The 21,380-nt window shown below is 39.6% G+C and overlaps 1 protein-coding gene and 1 pseudogene across 2 annotated transcripts; both read right to left on the bottom strand.

Moving 5' to 3' along the window:
* Nucleotides 1-396: 396 nt before the first annotated feature.
* Nucleotides 397-20,950, bottom strand: APELA (apelin receptor early endogenous ligand). 2 transcript variants are annotated; one of them, XM_010986368.3, is made up of 3 exons: nt 20,738-20,950; nt 19,290-19,379; nt 397-2,428 (listed from the first exon to the last, which is right to left on the bottom strand). In XM_010986368.3, exons 1-2 carry the CDS (start codon nt 20,811-20,813, stop codon nt 19,291-19,293), a joined length of 165 nt encoding a protein of 54 aa, XP_010984670.1. In that variant the 5' UTR covers nt 20,814-20,950; the 3' UTR covers nt 397-2,428; nt 19,290. The 2 variants fall into 2 exon arrangements, with proteins under 2 accessions (XP_010984670.1, XP_010984669.1); XM_010986367.3 differs by lacking the exon at nt 397-2,428 and adding an exon at nt 15,381-15,434.
* On the bottom strand, nt 2,807-3,208 carry LOC105094359 (large ribosomal subunit protein eL32-like; annotated as a pseudogene).
* Nucleotides 20,951-21,380: the final 430 nt, after the last annotated feature.

The raw sequence follows: 21,380 nt of genomic DNA, 5'->3' as shown, positions 1-21,380 counted from the left end.
ATGTATAACTGAATCACTTTGCTTTACACCTGAAGCTAACATTTTAAATCAACTACATTTCATTACATTTAAGAAAGGCATTAAAATGGTGTTACTTATCTTGATTACTGAGGTTTTGGGCACACTGTTAGATGTTGCACCTACTTATTCAAGTACTGGCCCTGGGAAAGAGTGAAAATGGTGTAGGGACCAAAGCCTTCACTGATTTCACAGAGTTTGGAAGGGACTGAGCCAGGAAAGAAGGGATCAACATTTACAACTCTTCTTTGATCCACTACTCTGCTCCACTTCAGTGACTCATCCCATAGCCCCAAATTGTGGTGGCACCATTATTTCTGGTCCCCTCAACCATCTTGATGAAACGATATAAAATTTTTCCTTTGTGTTCTGAAAATGTTAGAAATTGCAAAGAACTTTTAATAGAAAAAAGAATAAAACAAACACCAAATCACAAAGAAGGTAAAGTACACATAGTTTAACACTCCTCTGGTCTCCCCCTCCACCTTGCCAGTGAAAAAAATATGGCTCCATTGCCATGGGCTTGTTCTGGTGTGCCACCTTCAGCAAATGTGTCACTGGTTGTTGAGAGACTCTTTGCCTTTCCTCTGATAATCTTGAGTGAGGTAAAAGATCTGCAGTGGCAGGGTACGATCAGTCTTAAAAAGGAACAATGGAAACAGAGACAAGTATCAGGAACCCATCTACCATACTGTGTTCCACAATCTGAATGTTTCTTATACAAGTAAGGACAACTAGAACTCAGATCACTGAGTGTTTTATTGAACAGTTATTGAAATTGTATGAGCAGATGTGCATAACCATTTAACTACCTTACAATGGGAGGGGTGGTTTTTAACTTTTTCTGTGAATATGGGAATCTGTACTTGCAAAAGTGTAGGCTTGTAGTCCATGAAATATACCTGAACTGTATATTGTTTTTTTCTCTTTTTGTACAAATTATATAAATAAGTACATACATGTTTTAAATATAATTGTAAATAGCTTGTGTTTCTACTGAAATGCACTTGTGTAAAGGAATTATAATTCACCCAGAAATCATTTAGAGTTTCCCCAAAATATCCAATTTAAATAATGAAATAACATGTTTCACAAAACATCTTTTGTGTGTGAATTTAATTACAGTACTTTGTATAATCACCTCCCATTGCAAAAGACACTGTTAAGAAGCTATGAAAGGGAGACAAACATTCATGATGTCAGAATTTCTATTTCAAATTCTTCATACATTAATCCCAATCTTTTATTTTAGCAAAATAAGAGATAATGGTTTATGGCTCTAGAATGTTTATAAAGTAAAATTTCTAGTCAAGACATGAATGTGTAAATTTCATATCTGGAATTATCTTAACTGTAAAATAATAAAAACTTTATGGCACTGAGCTAAACAGTCTTTGAATAAATACAAATTAAGAGCATATTTAACAACTTTGGAACAACTGATTATCATATCAGTACAGTTCAGACAGGACAGTTTCCTTCTTAGGTAATCAAATATTTAAATTCCTTCTGATTTTGTATTTACACGTCTCATCACAAGTTGAATAACATCAAAACAAAGCCTAGCAGAGTGTTGAGCACTCATATGTTAGAGACAGACCCTGCCCTGCTTGAGACTTCATTGGCATAGGTGTATTTTAAATGTCAGTTTTAAGTTGGCTTTTCTAAGAAGCTATCGACACAAATGAATTAAGAACATAAAACAGAACTTCAAAGGAAATCGAACATTGGTTTCTTATGACTACATGTGGAGAAACAGGTTTTTGAAATGAACATTTCAGTTATAATATAAAATGAACTACAATTATTTCAGACTTTGTTTTACAACTTTAAGTGGGTATTATTCAAAGTAAAAATAACGTACATAAACATTAAAGCCTATTATATAAAATTGGTAGAAATTAGTAACTTCTTTCTTAGTCTCTCTATATAATCAATGAACCAATTATTTTCTCCCTAAACTTTAAAGTCAAATAGTCAATGGAATTGATTTCAGATGTAGAATAAAAAGAAAATCACTCAAACATATATAAAGTAATTTTAATACCTTTGGAAAACTATAGGAATGTGAAAGAACAATTTTAAACTCTTGCACATTTTACTATTAGAGAGTTCTAAGACATTAAAACAGTTTTTCTTCTTAACTCAGGTAAGAATAATAATGTGCAGAAGAAGAGAGAATTTTGTTATGCAAGCAAATAAATATACTTCAAACTGGACTGCTTTTGAATTTATGTTATTTTGCCTCTAAAGAGAAACCAGGAAGAAGAGAATCCTGTGAAGCTAATCAACCATCCCAGGTGCTTTCAAACAACTCCTTTTCGTCCAGGAACTTCTAAGCAATCACACAATTACATCCTTTCCTTCACTCTTCTTCTGACAGACCCGGTGAGGTTAGACAGAAAAAGACCTGTATTTGGAAGCAAAAGAGAAACAAATGTAATAATAAATGCTACGCAGCAGACCAGTTTACTCATGCTTAATTTCTTTTTATACCCAATGAGTTACGAAAATTTACCAGGTTTTTCAGTGCTGAAAGATATTTTCTTACCTTTCAATATAAATATAGCAACTATATTTCTTAAAAGTTTCAATTTATACAATTAGTTTTTTTTTTATATTAAATGATTGTTCCCCTAATAATCTTCACTTCTCAATGACCTACATTGGTAGTCTCAACAATTTTTCTTAATATTTTGGGGTTTTACTTTTTCTTAATTTTTAAAATTTATTTATTTATTTTGAGTTTCATGGTTTTATTCACACAAATACAACGTGCACGAGCTGTCTATTCATTTTCTTCGCTGCGCAGCCTGGCGTTGGGATTGGTGACTAGGCTGTTCTTTCCACAATGGCTTTGCGGTTCTCGGAGACGTTGTGAGCAATCTCAGCACAGTAAGATCTGTTGCACATCAGCAGCACTTCGAGCTCCTTGACGTCGTGGACCAGGAACTTGCGGAAGCCGCTGGGCAGCGTGTGTTTTGTTTTCTTGTTGCTCCCGTAGCCGATGCTGGGCATCGGGATCTGGCCCTTGAACCTCCTGCGCACCCTGTTGTCAATGCCTCTGGGTTTGCGCCAGTTCTGCTTAATTTTGGCATATCAGTCTGACTGGTGCCGGATGAACTTCTTGGTCCTCTTTTTGACGATCTTGGGCTTCAGGAGGGGTCTGAGGGTGGCCATGATGCTGACTAGGAGACGGCTTCCACCTCCACAGGTAGTGCCGAGGAAGAGGGGGGCGGATTTTTTATTTTTTAATATATGCTTTTATTTATATTTTGCATAATGTAAAATTCTACTAAATAAAGCAACTTGGCAAAAACAAAACAAAAAACAAAACAACACATTCATTCTGTCCTGTAAGTGAAAGCACTCATCTTTTGCTCTCTGGAAGGAAGTTCTAGGTCGCTCTTTACTGCCTGACTTTGATCATGACTGTGGACGGCAATAGTCCATCTAGAATGGTATGTTTCAACGTTTGTTTCCAGTCTTTCTTTGCTTGCTTTTCATTCTCCAGTTTAGAGTTTGGCATTGTCTTTTCTGCTGTCAGAACATTAAGCTGTCCACTATATTGGAATAATGTTCTCCTCATTCTGTTTTACTTTCTTTTGAAGATCATTCTTTTCTTTTACAATTTCAATGTCTCAAAATACTCATTTTCCTTTTCTTGGTTCTGATTTTTTATTGTTTCTTTTTCTCATTTCAGCCTGACAGTTTCTTTCTGTAACATGTGGGTTTTATGCAACAGGTCTTTTTCATGACTATGAGAAACCTCAGCACTCCTTTCCTTATTAGCCATTTCTGTCTCCTTTTGTTTGGAAAGGTGATTGGTCAGGATTTCATCTTGTAATATTTTGCATTCTGCTCTCGAGAACATTGCCTCTCAGAGTCATTTCGCTTTTCTACAACCTGATTTGGATTATTTCTTATACCCTTCAGTTCCATTTCCAGGGCTCGGAGAGTGAGTTCAAGCTGCTGCTTCATTTCAGCTTCTTCATTATATCGCTCTTCTTTTCTTCTTAAATGCTCCCTAGTTTTTTCATCTAACTTGGCATTTCTCCTCTTCTCTTTCTCTTGTTTTATGGTGAATCTGACTCAGAACAAGGCCTGCTATTTGATATTCTTCTGGATATTTATCTTGTTTGTTTGTAACATATTCCTCCATCTCCTCATTTTGCCTAATTCTCTGTGTTTATTTCTATGTCTTAGGGAAGTAAGTTACATTTCCCAATCTTGGAGAAGTGGCCTTATGTAGACGACATCCTATGGGGCCCAGCAGCACACTCCTCTCTGTCACCAGAGTTATGTGCTCTAGTGTGCCCCCTAGATTGGTTGTGTGGGCTCTTCTGTGGGCGTGTTGGTAGGTGGCTTTGGCCCACAGCCCGACTGGCTGCCAAGCCCTGCCTCATGTAGTGGCTGCCAGTCCACTGGTGGGTAGGGCCAGGTCATGGTGAGGCTAGGTATGTGGCCTGGGGGTCCCAGGGCTTGTGCCAGCCATTGGGTATTTGGGGCTGGATACCAGCATGGCTGCCTGTGTGTCCAGGGGAGTCCTGGGGCTGGTCCTAGGCAGTTTATTTTGACCACCTCCCAAAGACATGAAAGCAGCCTCTTGCTTTATTTCTAGAAACTTCTACCTCCTTCATTTTTCATTTACCTGACAGTCATGGTGGGGTGTTAACTATAATTAATTTAGCAGCAAGAATATGCAGTATGCCTCTTCTAGGAGTCATCTCTCAACTCAGACTGCCAAAAATTTGAACATAATGAGATGGTTTTTTTGCTTATGAGACAGGCAGACTAAAAGTATTGATAATACTCAGTTTTGGCAAGAGTATGGGGAATACACATTCTCATTACTTGCTATTGGAAATGCAAAGTGGTGAAGCTTTTCTAGACAGCAATTTGCCACTAAGTACCAATGTTTAAAATATACATAACCTGGAGGGTTACTTAAAGTGGTGATATGAAGAACTCTGTGGTCCCTGTTCCCTGTGAATCAACCATAGCTGGTGAAAATTATTATTATTATTTTTAATATTTAAATCCTCTGGAAATTGTTCTAAGAGAATAGAGCAAACAGAGAAACATTTATTCAGGTGCTATAGGATGAATGTTTGTTTTCCCCCAAAATTCATATGTTGAAACCTAATTTCCAATGGATAGGGGCCTTTGGGAGATTATTAGGTCATGAGGGTGGAGCCCTTGTGATTGGGATTAGTGCCCTTACAATGTAGAACCCACAGAGCTCCCTTCCCTTACCACCATGTGAAGACACAACAATAAGACGACCATCCATGAACAAAGAAGTAGGCTCACACCAGACACTGAATCTGTTGGTGCCTTGTTCTTGGGTTGGGTAGTACAGTGGTACTTATTTAGTGAAAAAAAAAATCCACATAAGTGGACCTTCACAATTCAAACCTGTGTTATTCAAGGGCCCTTGTTCATGTATTGGAAAACTTAATTGTCAAGATGGCAGTACTTCCCTGCAGATTAAACAAAATGCTATCCAAGCCACAGCTGGCTCCTTGTAGAAACTGACAAGCTGATATGGAAATTCAGAGGAACCAGAATAATCAAAACAATCTTGAAGAGCTACAAAATTGGAGGACTCACACATCCAGATTTTAAAACTTGCTACAATACTGCCATAATCAAGACAGTATAGGGTTAGTTCAAGGATTGACATATAGATCAATAAAACAGAACTGAGAGTCCAGAAATAAAACCTTACATTTGTGGTCAACAGATTTTTTACAGTAGTTCCAACATAATTCAATGGGGGAAAGAATAGTGATTTCAACAAATGGTGCTAGAACAACTGGATAACCACATGCAAAAGAGGCTGAAACCCTTCCTCACACCAAATACAATATGTAACTCCAAATGGATCATAGACATAAATGCAACAAAACTATAAAACTCTTAGAAGAAAATATAAATGTGAATATTTGTGATCTTGGGTTAGTCAGTGGTGTTTTAATATAACATCTAAAACACAAGCAACCAAAGAAAAAGTAGACAAATTAGATTTTAACAAACTAAAAACTTTTGTGCTCAAAGGACACCACCAGGAAAATGAAAAGACTACCAAAAGAATGGAAGAAACTAATTTGTAAATCATATATCCAATAAGGGCCTTGTATTCAAAATATATAAAGAACTTTTACAACTCAAAAATAAAAAGACAAGTTAAGTCAATTGGAAAAAATGTGCAAAGAATTTATATAGACATTTCTCCAGAGAAGATAGACAGATGGCTAATGAGCACATGAAAAGATGCTCAGCATCCTGTCATTAGGGGAAGTGCAAATCAAAATCACAATGAGACACCACTTCACATCCATTAGGATGACTATAAAAACAAGTATTGGTGAGGATGTAGAGAAACTGAAACCATTCTGTATTGCTCTTAGGAATAGTAAATTGCTGCGATCACTGTAGAAAATAGTTTGGCAGTTCCTCAATAAGTTACTCAAACACAGAGTAACCATATAATCCAACAGTTTCACTCTTGGGTATACACCCAAGAGAACTGAAAGCATATGTTCAAGCAAAGACCTGTACACAAACATTCAGAGCAGAATTATTCCTAGTAGCCAAATAGTGGAAACACTAGATGACTGGATAAACGAAATGTGATTTCTCTATACAATGGAATTTTATTCAGCCATTAAAAAAGAATGATTTCCTAATTCATGCTACTACATGGATGGGTCTTGAAAACATTAAGCTAAGCAAAAGAAGCCAATCACACAAGAAAAAAAACACATTGTAAGTCTATTTATATGAAATGTCCAGAATAGGCAAATCTATAGAGACAGAAAGTAGATTAGTAGCGGCCTAGGATTAGAGAGTTGGTGAGAAGTGGGGAGGACCTGGTAATGGTATGGATTTTGTCTTATGGGGAGATAAAAAGGTACTAAAATTGATTATGATGATGGTAGCACAACTACTTGACTATAGTAAGAACCACCGAACTGTATAGTTTAAACGGGTAAATTATATGGAATGTGAATTTTATCTCAAAAAAATGTTTTTAAAGTGCATATCTTAGTGATTCTACTTCTAGACAAGTTTTGTAAGAAAGTAAGCGTACAGGTGTTCAGATGTGCATACATGTTCAATGCACCATTGTTCAGAACAGTATAAATAAGTAAATAAATACCCATCAACAGAGTCAAGTTAAATAAAGGCTGTTCATATAATGAAAAAAGTCATACAAAATGACTGTTTCTGTATCTACAAATAAGTACATCTAAGTTTAGCAAGCTGTAATGAGGCAAAGTAGTAAGTGCATTCCACATGTGTTTAAATAATATGTGTATGTATCATACATATAATTTTTGTATATATAAAAGTGTTACTACAGCAGAAGAAGTGAGGGATAAGTATAAAGTTGAAAGCTCTAACACAATTTCAATGTGAACGAAATGTGAAATCTAAAGAACTCCAAAGTGACCTGAAAGTTACTCGGGCCAGTGTCATGAGAGACCTTCTATTTAATACACGTACACACACACACACGCTCATACACACACACACGCTCATACACACACACACGCTCATACACACACATACAAAGTGGCAATTGATCAGAGCCTTGATTGAGTAGGAATAAACTCGATAAAGAGAAGGGAAAAAAGAATCCTAGATCCTAGGCAGAGAAAATAAAATGTGTGAAAATTCTGAAGTGGAAAGGAATAGGACACATTTACAAACTCACAGATAGCTACAGGGAGTCAGACAGGGGTTGGGATGAGAGAGAAATGCTTTTCCATGTCCAGTTTTGTGAGTTACATTAAGAATTTTATGTGAATCTCAAGTAGGATGAGAGATAACCTAAAAAGTATTAAAGCAGCATGAAGCCGTAAGATGAAAAATGGATAAAACAGCAAAAGTAGATACGAGGAAGTTGGTGCAAGGCAGACAGTACATAGGTGTGGGTGGTGGGAACGAGATAAGTTCGGAGCTGGAAGACTGAATTTACAAACGGACAATGGCTAGACCATATATTAAAATAGAATTCTGACCCATAAACTCTGTAACAATTGGCCCCACATGGTAAGAATTTGGTCAATAACTGTCAGCTTTACTAATATTTGCCCCTAATTCTAATTCAGGACTATCCAGAGAAAGCCATACAGGTTCCCCAAACCAATCACACAGGAAGCCCCACTTCTAGGTAACCTGCCATCAACTGTCCCTTACCAACAACCTGCAATCAAATTAGGTTTGAAGTTTTCCTTTTTTTTCTATGTGTTTTCCCACTCTCCTGCCTCTGTCAACGTAAGTGATGGTGGTTGACTCCCTTGCTACAGCAAGCTATGAATAAATAGGCTTTGCTTGTTCTCATTTGGATTTTTTTTTTCCTGCAGAGTATTAGCAGTGTAAAGAGGTAATTAAATCTAAAGGAATGGTTGAAATAGAGCAGGAGAGAGTAAAGAGAAACCCTAGCATGCAAGTCGTCCCAAGTAAGATTAAGCCTGCCTAGGAGCCAGAGGGTCAGCTAAGAATTTAGCAGGAAAGTTTAAGTGTGGTATCCTAGAATTTAAGAGAGGGATTTTGCAGGCTGAGTCTTCAGTTGCTAAATTCTGCTGAGAAATCAGAGGGAAGGCCAAGAAAATGAAAATGATTGGTTATTTTAAAGAAATTATAAGACAGATGAGAGTAGGTTGAAATGTGAATGGAAAATAACGCATCGGAGACAAGGACAGAATCCTTGAGAGCTTTGACTGAGGAGTGTGTGTGTGTGTGTGTGTGTTTTACTGTGTAGTCTTACCGGCATTTAAACCTGTGCTGACATGATGATCCAGAGGGCAAGAGAGAATGAAGACAACGTGTATGTGGCAGTTTTAAGATTCCTGAGAAAGTGGGAAGGGAGGGAGGGGGTCCACGCATGGATGGAGGCATGGTCCCGCCTTCGTGGCACTCAAAGGAAGAGGGTCGGGGTGAGCAGAGTGGGAGGCGGGTGAGGTGGGATTTATACTTGGGAGCTGAGGGATATACCATGTGATGACTTGCATTTTCTCTGTGACGTGAGGCAAGGCCCTCTGCTGAAAATGAGGAAGATAAGGGTCTAAAATTTGAGGTGCGTAGAAAAAGTTAGAAGCCGTTAAGGTGAAGCGTAAGGCAAGTTGACCACAGAAATGTAGGTTTGCTAGACAGCATGGGATTGGATGAAGAATTCAAAGGGTTTCCAATCTGACTTCTTGGGTATACTCCAACAGCAGTATCATGCCTGGTTGAAGACTTCAGGATTCTTCCAGAACAGTGAGATGAAGATAGAGTGGCAGGAAGCTTGTAATACTGGCAGCAATTATGGAAATAATCAGTCTTAGCAGGAGAAAAGGACCAATCAATGGTCAATGCTCTGGAAGGCTGAAGGGGCTGGAATAGTGACTGGCTGACCAAGCTCCTGGCATGACCACGGATGTGCAGGTGGACATGACCATAACCATGACCCCGTGGAGGAGGTATACAGCTCAAGAGGCAGAGTGTATACTTAGACTGCATGAGGTCCAGAGTTCAATCCCCATTATCTCCTAAATAAATAAATAAATAAATGGAATTACCCCCCCAAAAAAACCCCCCAAAATAGTCATTGAATTGTACACTTGAAATTAGTGGATTATATGATATGTAAAATATGCCTCAACAGAGGCATATGTTAAAAAAAAGAAATGTAGAAAGCACAAGATATGTGGTTTGTATGATTAATTATTTTATTTATAAATATTTCTAAATAATCTGAGTGGTAACAAGTAAACTATCAAGGATTTTAATTGTAAATTAGCAATATTCTGAGGAATTGTAGACACGCTTACAAGATTTTGACTGTGTCTGGTGACAACTGCTTATAATTTGTTAAGATCAGGAAGTTTAGAACTCATCTAACATTCTGATATTATTGGTATTGCGGAGGGAATTGTGGCGTTCAATACCACACATCACTATTAAAAAAAAGATACATCCAAGAATGAAATGTACTGAAGAAGTTAATAATAGGTGATTTTGTTTTTCTCAAGTCACCTAAAAAATAAAAATAAATAAAATAAATATTCTCTTGCTCTTATCTAAGATTAATCAATTTTTCAAATATATTACTGCCCTGTAATAATACAGTTAACCTGCTATCACTATGTCACTAATTGAATACTTAACTGAGAACAAACAGAAAATTTATGCTACAAAGAAATTTTAGATTCCTGAAAATGACAGCGAACAGCTACTTTTTTTTTTTGGTGAGGGGAAGTAATTAGGTTTTTTTTTTTTTTTTTTTTTGGAGGAGGTTCTGGGGCTTGCTAAGCATGCACTCTTAACGCCTGAGCTATTCCCTTCCCCGAGAACAGCTACTTTAAGTAAATATCTGCAGAAAGAATTATTACACACTTTGTAATGAGAAATCAGTCTCCAAAGTGAAGAAAACTCTGAAATGAGGCTTTAGTCCATCATATACATATTTCGTATAGGGGAATATACATTTATTATAATAATATACAAAACAGCTATATTTTTATACATTTATATATTCAATATGTTATAAATATTACCATTAAGGCATTATGGTCTTTATAGAAAAGTTTTAATTCATCAGTAAATTAGGGATTTTTCTCTAACGTGGTCTTTGGATGCTGGACTATGTTTAATTGAGAAAACAGTAGTTTTAAGCAAGACATCCCACAGATATTATAGTCCATGCAGGAATCCCCTATACTTAAAGCTGCTCTCAGGCTGCTCATACACCATAAGGTTATAATCTAAACTTTAGGGGCTGTCTGGTCTTCAAGGAACCCATATTCTAGTGCTGATAAAACTTGATGAAGTAAAGTTGAGTATGATAAATGGCTTTAAAAAACCTACAGACAAAAATGTAGTGCGGGGGAAGGTATAGCTCATTGATAGAGTGCGTTCAACCCCCAGTTCCTGCGTTAAAATAAACAAACAACCTAATTACGCCCCCCAAATAAAACAACAACAACAAAAACAACAACAAATAAAAATGCAGTGATTGTTGAGAGTGGAAGATTATTTTAAGCTACTTGGATCAGGGCAGGTCTCATACAGAAAATGGAATTTGAAGAGAACCCTGGGGGAGGGGAGGGGTTTCAGCTTGGTGAGATGAGGGAAGGATTTCTGGAAGAGGAAGCACCTTCCAGAACAGCACAGACGTAGGGAATCGAGAGTTCAGTTTGACAATTAATATCAGGAAATAAAGCTGAAAATGTGTGTTGGGGCATGATGGTAGTAATTCCTGAATGCTAAGATAAACGTTTAATTGTATTCCATTCAGCAAAATTTATGGAGTGCCTGCTGTAGCCCAGGCACTTTTTTCAGCTGAAGATACAAAGATAAATAAATACAAGCCACCATCGAGAGTTTAGCTCAGCTACTCCGTGGTATTGCTGCCAGGTATGTGCTTTATGTGGCCCCCAGCCCCTCCTGCACATGCCCTGGAGAGCAGTGCAGGGTCACAAGCAAATGGAAGTGCCTGATGTGACACACCCCCTCCACAAACAGCCCTTGTGACCAAGAGTCTCCCTGCCTCCCAGGGCCTGTTTACCTAATGTGCCCCTTAGATAAGACTCCCTGGGGCTGACCAAAATCTAACTCTTTTGGTTTGAAAATGAGACAGGAGGGAAGGGGGCAGGGCACAGCCCTTCAAGGAATGACAGCAATTAACACCAGGATGGTGGAGGATTCAACTCCCAGTTGGCCTTGAGGATTAAGATGGTGGGAGGTTTGACTTCTAGTAGACCTTGAGGTTCATTATATGCTCATTGTAACATAGTAACATGGTGAATAACATGCCCACAGGCGCCATGACAGTCCCAAGACTAACCGCAAAAGGCCAAAGAATGTGTGGTGGCCCAATTCCTGGGAGTCCCAGCCCCTTTCCCAGGGTAGTTGGAATGGTCCCATCTGTAGGCGTGTTAAGCTACTGAGCCCATAAAAACAGGTAACACCATGCCTGGCCTCCCTTTCTCACTCTCTCCTCTTCAGAGACAGCCCGTACTCTAAGTGTAGAAGAGAATAGCCTTTGTTTTGTTGGAGGTTTACACCGACACCATGACCTAGCCCACAGGGATGGCTTCGAGAACAAAGAACGCCTGCAGCAAGAAGGTTACAGCAACCAACCCCCCCCCCTTGTTTTCTGTATAAAAGGAGCCTGTATTCTGACTAGAGCAGAATGGTTCTCCAAGACATTAGTCTGCCATCCTCTCGGTCTGCCAGCTTTCCGAATAAAGTCCCTACTCCTTGCCCCAACACCTCGTCTCCCAATTTATTGGCCTGTCATGCAGCAAGCAGAATGAGTTTGGATTCGGCAACATAAAAAGTGTGTACCTATTTTTACTTTAATGTGAGCACCCACCCACTCCCACACCTTGTGGCCTTTCTCTTGCCTTTTGAAACAGCCTGCACTCTATGCAGTATGTATCTCTCTAAATAAATCTACCTTTACTCAACGGTGGCTCACACTCGAATTCTTTCCTGCATGAAGCCAAGGACCCACACTTGGCGGGGCACATCCCAGGGGCTCAGCCAAAGCCTGGGACACGGCCCTCCTCATGCCCCACATCCGTTTTTCCTGCATCAAGTTCACCAATATGGCTCCAGCCCTGGAACCCAAAGTGCTCCACCCACAGGGCCCTTATTAGGCACATACCCCAGGTCCTGGCTCTCGGTCTGCACACTGCCTTCTTCCCAGGGGGCCCCTCCAGGCATGCCGGGTACTTCCTCCAAGACCTGTAGCAAACTTCTCTATTTCAACTTACCAGCTGTTGAAAAAAGGCTTACTGTTCTGCTCCACTTCACAAATGTTAATTTAACAAAGTCCAGACACCTGCACTACACCTTCAGAGAATTTTCAGGAAAGAGGGGAGGAACCCCATTAGTGGACATATGATTACCATGCAGTGAGTTCAGTACTTGCGCAGAAGTGTGCAAATGGTGCTGAGAACAAAAAATGGGCATCTAATATTGGTAGGGGTATCAAAATCAGGGAAGGTGTCTTGACGGATGACTTGATAGTGAGGGGAGAGAGTAAGGAAAGGACCCTGCAGGCAGAAGTGTAGCTTGAGGATTGGCAAGAGGTGAAGGATGGACTGACATGAAAGTAATGGTAACCACTCTAGCTACTGTGTGTTTAGCACCTACTACGTGGTAGCTATGGCGATGATAAGGTAAACACCATTACTAGCTCCACCTCACAGACGTGGAAGGGGAGGGAGGCTTACAGAAGATAAGTGACTTACCAAGGATCAGCAGCAAGTCAGCCGTGTGGCCAGAGCTAGAATCCAGGCAGCCCAGTCTTAACTCTCATCCGCTCGGAGAGAGGGCAGGGGAGAAGAGGCGGGGCTGGGCAGGGGCATTTTGTAAGGCGGTCCTTGCTAAATGATGGGCGTTCTCACTGTCCTGAAGACCTCAGAGACAGTGGAGGATTTTAATCAAGGGATCATGATCGGATTTACAGTTTAAAAAGATCAGATGCTAAAACAAAAAAAATGGGCTTTCCGGAACCAGAGCTGGAGGCTGGAGTGATCAGGTGTGGAGGTGATGCTGGAGAGACACGATGGCACTAAGACAGTAGTAACAGAGATGAAAAGAGGAAGCAGGGCCATTTGCAGCAACATGGATGCTCCTGGAGAATGTCATTCTAAGTGAAGTAAGCCAGAAAGAGAGAGAAAAATACCAGATGAGATCGCTCATATGTGGAATCTAAAAAACAAAAACAAAAACAAACAAACAAAAACAAAGCGTAAATACGGGACAGAAATAGACTCATAGACAGAGAATACAGACTTGTGGTTGCCAGGGGGGTGGAGGGTGGGAAAGGATAGACTGGGATTTCAAAATTGTAGAATAGACAAACAAGATTACACTGTATAGCACAGGGAAATATACACAAAATGTTATGATAACTCACAGAGAAGAAAATGTGACAATGAGTGTGTATATGTCCATGAATGACTGAAAAATTGTGCTGAACACTGGAATTTGACACAACATTGTAAAATGATTATAAATCAATAAAAAATGTTAAAAAAAAAAAAGAGGAAGCAGGGAGTCAGGTAGAAGGGACAGGAACACGGATGTTTCACTGCACAGGGCCTCATATATAGTAAACATCTAGTACATGATGGCTTTATAATTATCCTCCAGGTTTTGAGAACATAGGAGAAATACTTGAGAGAGAGGAATTAAAGACTCTACTTTTAGGTATTCATTCAGTCACGCATCAAGTATCTCTGGAGGGCTGACGACAGAGAGTCACTGGGCACATAGATGGGATCAAAGCAAAGTTCCCGTTGTCCTGGCACTTACGTTTTAATGGAGAGAGGCAGACACGAAACAAACAAGAAAGTAAACATATGTTCTGTCACGTGGTGTTAGGTGTTACGGAGAAAAACAACCTAGGAAAAGGAAAACAGTATCGGGTAGGGGAAGGAACTGTTTTGTTTTTTTTTTTTTTTTAAGATGTTGAAGGAGGATTAATAAAGTGGCTGCATTTAGGCTAACAGATTTCTTGCCCTTAAAACGGTCGACTAATCTGACTGACCGGTTGCTGCTCACAGTCCCAGGCCCACTGTTAAAACTAAAGCTATTGATCTTACTGCTTCTGCTTTATTCCAGTAATCAAAAGCAATACTCATACTTGGTTTCTGAGTTGTCCTCAGGGAGGTCACAGAACTGTAACCTTACGAAGTAGGCCAAACACCCAGAAGACCACGCCTTGGGCGCTTGCGAGATAAAGAGATGGAAAGAGTGACAACCGCTGGCGTCTATAGAATCGGTCACCTGGAGGCATCGTGACGCCATTCTAAGTCTTCTGCTGAGAAAATGATTGTTGATTGTTATCAGTACTTCATTGTTTGAGCTATGGCTATATAACCACCCCACCCCATCCCCAAGGAGGGTTCACAGTTTTGAAGGCACCAGCCTGCTGTGAGTCCCCTTTGCCCGGCAAAGCAATAAAGCTGCCTCTTTTCTTCTAAGACCCAAGACCCGGACTCTGAGTTATTTGGCTTGTCAGGGACGGGGGCCATCTTTCAGCAAGAATGTGACCCTTCTTTTTTTAAATTTTATGTAATCTTTTTAGTTTTTTGGGGGGGGGTGGTAATTAAATTTATCTTACTTTATGCTGGGGATTGAACCTAGGACCTCAAGCATGTGCTCTACCACTTGAGCTACACCCTCCCCTCCTGACCTGTATTAAGACTTTATTCTGGTACTGCTTTTTTGCCAGCAGGGAAGTCCTTCCTGATGACATCTATGGTACTGGAACAGAGTCGAGTTACAGGAGTAGCTGTGTGGAAGCCGTGTCGGAGACATGCTCGTGCACTGTGGCCGTGGGCTTCCAGAGTCTGCAGGGCAGCAGAGGTGATGCCAGGTTGGCAGTTGAACACCCCGTACGGGTCCTAAGAGGAAAAGTATCTCTTATTCCAGAGATAGCCAGACGGAAGCATGGTGTCACTGAAACCAGGAAAATTCATTCTATGTTTTTCTTTTTTTTTAATTAAAAAAAATTTTTAGTTTTTTTCTTTTTTGGCGGCGGGGTGGGGGGGATTAGGTTTATTTGAGGTACTGGGAATTGAACCCAGGACCTAGTGCATGCTAAGCATGCGCTCTAGCACTTTGAGCTCTACCCTCCCCCCTCATTCTACCTTTTGACCCACAGAGACAACTGATGTGTTCACTGGATTTCAGAAGAAGGAGGTCACTAGGGAACTCTCCCTGGGAAGCAGCATGTTGGAAGACAGACGGGAGGAAACGAGTCACCAGAGTGCACTACGGGGTCAATGGTGCACCTTTTTTCTTTTCTTTTTTTTCCTAAGATGAAATAGATCAGTTTGGGTTTGTTTTTTTGTTTTTTGTTTTATTTTTTCCTATTGTGTGTGGGTGGGGGGGTAGGTAATTAGGTTTATTTATTTATTATTATTTTTTAATGGAAGTACTGGGGATTGAACTCAGGACCTCGTGCATGCTAAGCACATGCTCTACCACTGAGCTATCCCTCCCCCTGAAAGGGATCAGTTTTGACATCTTGAACATTCTGGGGAAGCGAGTCATTTCTGGATCACGGTGCTTGAGGTGTGGAGAGAGTAACCACGCCCAAGAGAGGAGTCTCTTAATGGAAGACTAGGAAGGCAAAATAGGAGAAGTGTTGCAGATGAAGATGTTTGTAGTTTGAGGGCAGTGTCTGATTTTGAAGCTTAATTATCTCCATTTTCTCTGGGAAGAGGAATTATCTCTTGCTGTGAGTTGGATGAGGGGGTTAGAAAGTTTAAGGAAACTGGAGGTCATTAAAGGTTTGAAATACAGCTGAATGGAAATCGGAGGTGCATCAAAGAAGAGTTAACTTCCCGAGAGCCCTGCTAAAGGTGGTGATGACGTGCTCCACTGAAGTGGAGGTTCTGGGTGCAGCGTTGGCTTTCGGTTAAGCCAAAGAGGCAGAATGGAGTGAGAAGGGCCAGGACACCAGGACAGTTGAGTAAAAATTTTGGAGACAGGACAGAGGTTTGATCAGGGGGGTCAGAAGCCCATGACTGTAAGGGGGTAAGAATCAGGCAGAAAATAGACAACCAGAATCACTTACATTTGAATGGCAATCAAGGGTGATAAGAGAGTATTAACTGGTCTCAATTTAAACTCATGTATTGAAAGGTACCTTTACCAAAAACATTTTCATAGCCGTTATCTCTGGGAAATGAAAACGAGGAATGAGGTAGGGTGACAGACTTTTACTTTGGACTTGACATTCTCCTAGACTGTTAGAAAAAAATGTCCTACCGTGAACATATATTATAATAATTATTAAAAAGCTGGAAAGAATACATGTTAGCAGAGTGTGTAGTTACCAGGAGAGCGTATTTATAAATAAAATCGAGGCTGTAGTGAGACAATACTGTTGGAACGGGACAGCATTAGCACCAAAGCCCCTACCTCATTTCCGCTCTACTTCTCACACCGACCTATAAGCTTGGGTTTCACCCTTCTCTTGCTTTCCTTCACTCTAACCACTGGGGGCTGAAGGTGATGCCAAAATATTTGTGAGAAAAAAGAAGCACGAAGAAAATGAATTTTACACAGCATAGATTTTCTATTTAACTACCTCAATTGTTAGGAAATCTCACTGAAGATCTTTGACAAGGACTCCAGGAGAAGGAAAAATGGACAGAGTAAAGGTAATAGGGCTTTCCCATCCTAAACCACACTAAAGGGTTAATCTGTAAAACTTCAAAGTCAACTGTTTACCTTACCTATCCTTTTACCTTCCTTGACCCTAACTGAGTCAAGTAACTTGTGATTTTTATCTAAAGCATGAAGGAAACAGAGGGGGGCAAATGAACAGGAGGTTCTGCGCCAGAGTTCTAACACCTGCGTTTACAGTGCTTTTATCCAGTTGTCAAAGTACCTGGTCGCAAGACATATTAAAAATGTGCAAGTATTTAGGACAGTGAGAATCACGCTATCAAACCCGAAGGTAGCATTTTGCTGGCTGAGCAAGATCTTGGGAAACTATCTTAACGTTTACCTTGCACTGGCTTTTATACTATCGCTGGATTCTAAAATGTGACTTCTACACATTCTTTAAAAAACTGTTAACTGGAATGCAGGACTGGTCTAAACACTGAGAAAATGGACGCTGTAACCTGAGCCATTCTTTAAAAGGATTACCCAACTTTTGTAAAGGATTGCTGTTCTTAACAGACTTATGTGGCTTTGACTCAAATTTCCCTTTGGTTTACAAATTTGGTTTACAGGTCAAAATTTTCCTTAGCTTTGACAATTCAAATGTCCCTAGTCTATCTTGTTTACTGGCAGCAGAGTTTTTATGGCAGGTGGTTTGTGGAGAAAGCCAATATAACCTGTGGCCGACTAAGGGCTTTTGTTCGCGTTTGTGAGGTATCTTTCCCTGCATATGCAGGAATTCCCTCGCTACTGCAAGATGCCTCTTTTGTTATCTGTGGAGGAGGGCTGGAGAAATCTTGAACTTCTCCACCCATCCTAAGCACAGATTTTTATCATTATTTACATAACAGACTGAAATGCATTATCTACACATACCAAAGGATGTTTTTCACATATAAAATCCTTTTAATGCATGTTTGAGTCCCTATTAATTGGCTTCTCAAGAACTTTTTATTGTATCTTTCTGGATTCCTCCACCAAATTTATTTTTCATGTTTTACTAGCAAAAACAAATTTGTTACAGATACAGGCATAGAGAACTTGGCTTTTTGTCTTGGTTCTCGTAATAAATGCTTATTACTGAACTGTTCTTCCTTCATCTGCTGTCTGACGCCGGGTGTTCACTGGCTGGAAAAGCGCGTATTAAAACAGGCACAGCAATCATTCTTCCCTCTGAATGAAAAGTGCCATAAATACCCCAGTCCACAGGCCAACTCAATACGCTAATTTAGCCATTGCCTGTGTTCTGTTAACCAGTTGAAGGATATTTCTATGACTTATTTTTTTAAAGGAAGATACATTTCATGTAAATTAAAGAGCTTAAAATCATTACAATGGAATGTCAAGTTCCTTATTTTTTAGTATGAAGTAACTTAAACAGGTGTTTGAAGTTAGTTGATTCAAGCAGTATTCCTGGTGATGGTGGTGGTGTAAAATCATTGCTTTTTCCATGAATGTTAAAAAGAGGGAAAAATGCTATTCAGAATTTATCCTTAAAGATGCAACCATCTAGACCAATTCTATTAGTGAAGCTGGAAAGCTGCCATGTCAGTAATATTAAGTTGATTTTACATATTAAAAGAAATGTTTTCAGAAAGAATAAACTACTAAGTATTGAGGGTAATACATCATCCATTTGGTGATATTGGGCAAATGTGTCCAGAAAATTTTTAGCACACAGTGGTCTTAATGGGAAATGTGCTTGTTCTGGAAAACACAGGGAGCTAGTCAGTGTTTTCCAAAACTCATTTTTAAAGATACCTTTATAATTAAATTCTCCTAGTGCTTGGTTCTTCAATTACGAAAATTCTCAAGCACATACAACAGTATTAATCCTCATACAGCTATCACTCAAATTCAACAACTATCAAGATTTTCCTCATCTGTTCCATTAAATGATGAAAGCAATTCCCAAACATCATTTCATGTCACTGTTACTACGCCAGCTGTGAGTATGCGTTCCTGAAACAGACATCACTGTCAAGCCATGATCACACGTGCAAAATATGAATAAACATTCTCAGGGATATCTAATCTGGAACATTGCCCAAATGCAGTAAAACTCTTTCTATCAGAAGTACCTCAGGGGAAGGGGACTCGTGAATGGAGGGGTATACATCTCCTCTGAAGACAGTTGTATCTGGGCAGCTTTCTCCTCATTGCCAAATTAGCTGCAGGGGAAAAAAAAAGAAAAATATGAGAAGCATTTACCAAAAATTAATGTTGTTTAATTTGGAGGATGTGAGGGAACATTCTCGATCCAAATTATACTGTGATTATTTGCTATTTGTTCAGATGTGCAGTGATAAAACAAATTAAGGTGATGCAAATGCATGACAGGTATTCCTAACAGTTCACGTTTCTGGTATACACAGGGATTCAGTTATATATAGAGTCCTTTTCATATTCTTTTTCATTATAGGCTATTACAAGATACTGAATATAGTTCCCCGTGCAGAGGAGAAACAGTTTGAATAGCAATTGCTGGAAACAGTAAGAAAGGATCAGATGCTTTTGGAGTTGTTAATTTGAAATTTTTTTCTTACTTATGTAAAAGGGCAGACCAGGAGCCCTTATTTGAAATAATCTCAGTGATCAAACTTCTGATTAACTAAAAGGCAGAGACTGAATATTTAATCACTTATGCACCATCTTCTGTTCTAAATGGGGAAGTATATTATCAAGTGAATAATCTAACATATTTGGATATAAATTTTGTCACCTTTCTATTTAAATTTAGTTGGCTTTTTTCTTAGAAAACTTTATATATAGATACATATATATATGTATATACTCTTTTTTTTAACTTGCCAGTGCTTTGAAATCTTAGATATTTAGTTTTGAAGTAAAAGCACTTTAGAATAACTTTGTTTACTAAATTCCTGGTATTTAAGAACAACACAACTGATGGAATCCTTGAAAAATATGTCAAGTGAATTAATATTATTTATCTTGACCAAACGTGATAATACTAAAAATGGCACCTTTTAAAGTGGCACATCTGACTATATATCTAGAAATAACAGCTGTCTTTTTACTTACAAGTATAACATACCTATGCTAGCTTTGGAATCAATTTTCTTTGAATTTAGAAAAATAGTGATAAAATATTTATCACCATTTTAAAATCTAGCTATTTTTAAAAACATGCAAATAACAGACCTACCAGGATAGACAACAAATTTCTGAAATCCTACACACTTATCCTCAATTCTCCGAAGCACACCTAAGTGGTTTTTTAAAGTTGAAGTACAGTTACAATGTGTCAATTTCCGTGTACACCATAATGTCTGTCATACATATACATATATATATTCGTTTTCATATCCTTTTTCATTATAGACTACTACGAGATACTGAATGTAGTTTATTTTATATATAGTAGGTAGTATCTGCAAATCTCGAACTCCCAATTGATCCCTTCCCACCCCAAGTGATTTTCAATACAAACACAGTCGTGCTCGGAGGCCCATGGGCACAAACAGGCATAAAAAACAATTTACTCGGTACAAAAGTGTCAAAGTCCTACCTGCTCTCTGTCCGTGGATAAGGAGAGGACTCATCATAAAGATTAAAAAAAGGAAAAAGAATTGTTGAAGTCTCATTTTTCTGCCACACTGCGCTGGAGCGACGGCGCGCGAGGTAAAGCGAGCGGTCCGAGCGGCCTGCGCGGTGTCCGCGGGGCTGTCCTCACATTCTGAGCCTCAGAGCTCGGGCAGCCGCGTTCCCCAGAAAGGTTAATGATCATAGCAGACAAGGTTGCTGGTGCTCAGCCCGAGCCCCTCGGCCTCAGGCCCCTCCTCCACCCGCTCCTCCCGCCCTGGCCGCGCCCCTTTATTTCCATAAGCAAATATTGGTGAAATAAACCATTCAAGCGCCCGGTAACTTGGGAGGAACTGTCCCCGGCAAGCTCCGGGGAGAGGCCCGACCTGGGCCTGGGGAGTGTGCAGCGCAAAGCCTGGCCTGGCCTCCTCCCTCACCATTTACATCTGTTTACACTTTGCATTGTCCACCCAGGTCCCACATGCAGAAACACACAGGAATGACAGGAAGTCTCCCATCCCTTTCGGAAGGAATTCTGAAGCTCTCACTTAGCCCGCCAGATGCTTTGTGGCAGAACATGCGCTGAAATGCTTTCTCTTTTCCAAACCTGCTGCAAAGTGGGGCCCCCT

Source organism: Camelus dromedarius, chromosome 1 (genome assembly GCF_036321535.1).
Source record: "Camelus dromedarius isolate mCamDro1 chromosome 1, mCamDro1.pat, whole genome shotgun sequence".
NCBI classification, from domain to species: domain Eukaryota; kingdom Metazoa; phylum Chordata; class Mammalia; order Artiodactyla; family Camelidae; genus Camelus; species Camelus dromedarius.
Note: the sequence above shows the minus strand (reverse complement) of the source record. Positions and strands in the feature narration are given on the sequence as shown.

Excerpts from the sequence above, each read along its gene's own strand:
- APELA (XM_010986368.3), bottom strand. The coding sequence starts at position 20,813 with ATGAGACTTCAACAATTCTTTTTCCTTTTTTTAATCTTTATGATGAGT. Across the intron at positions 19,380-20,737 it reads TATCCACGGACAGAGAGCAG|CTAATTTGGCAATGAGGAGA; the intron begins GTAGGACTTTGA and ends TTTCCCCTGCAG.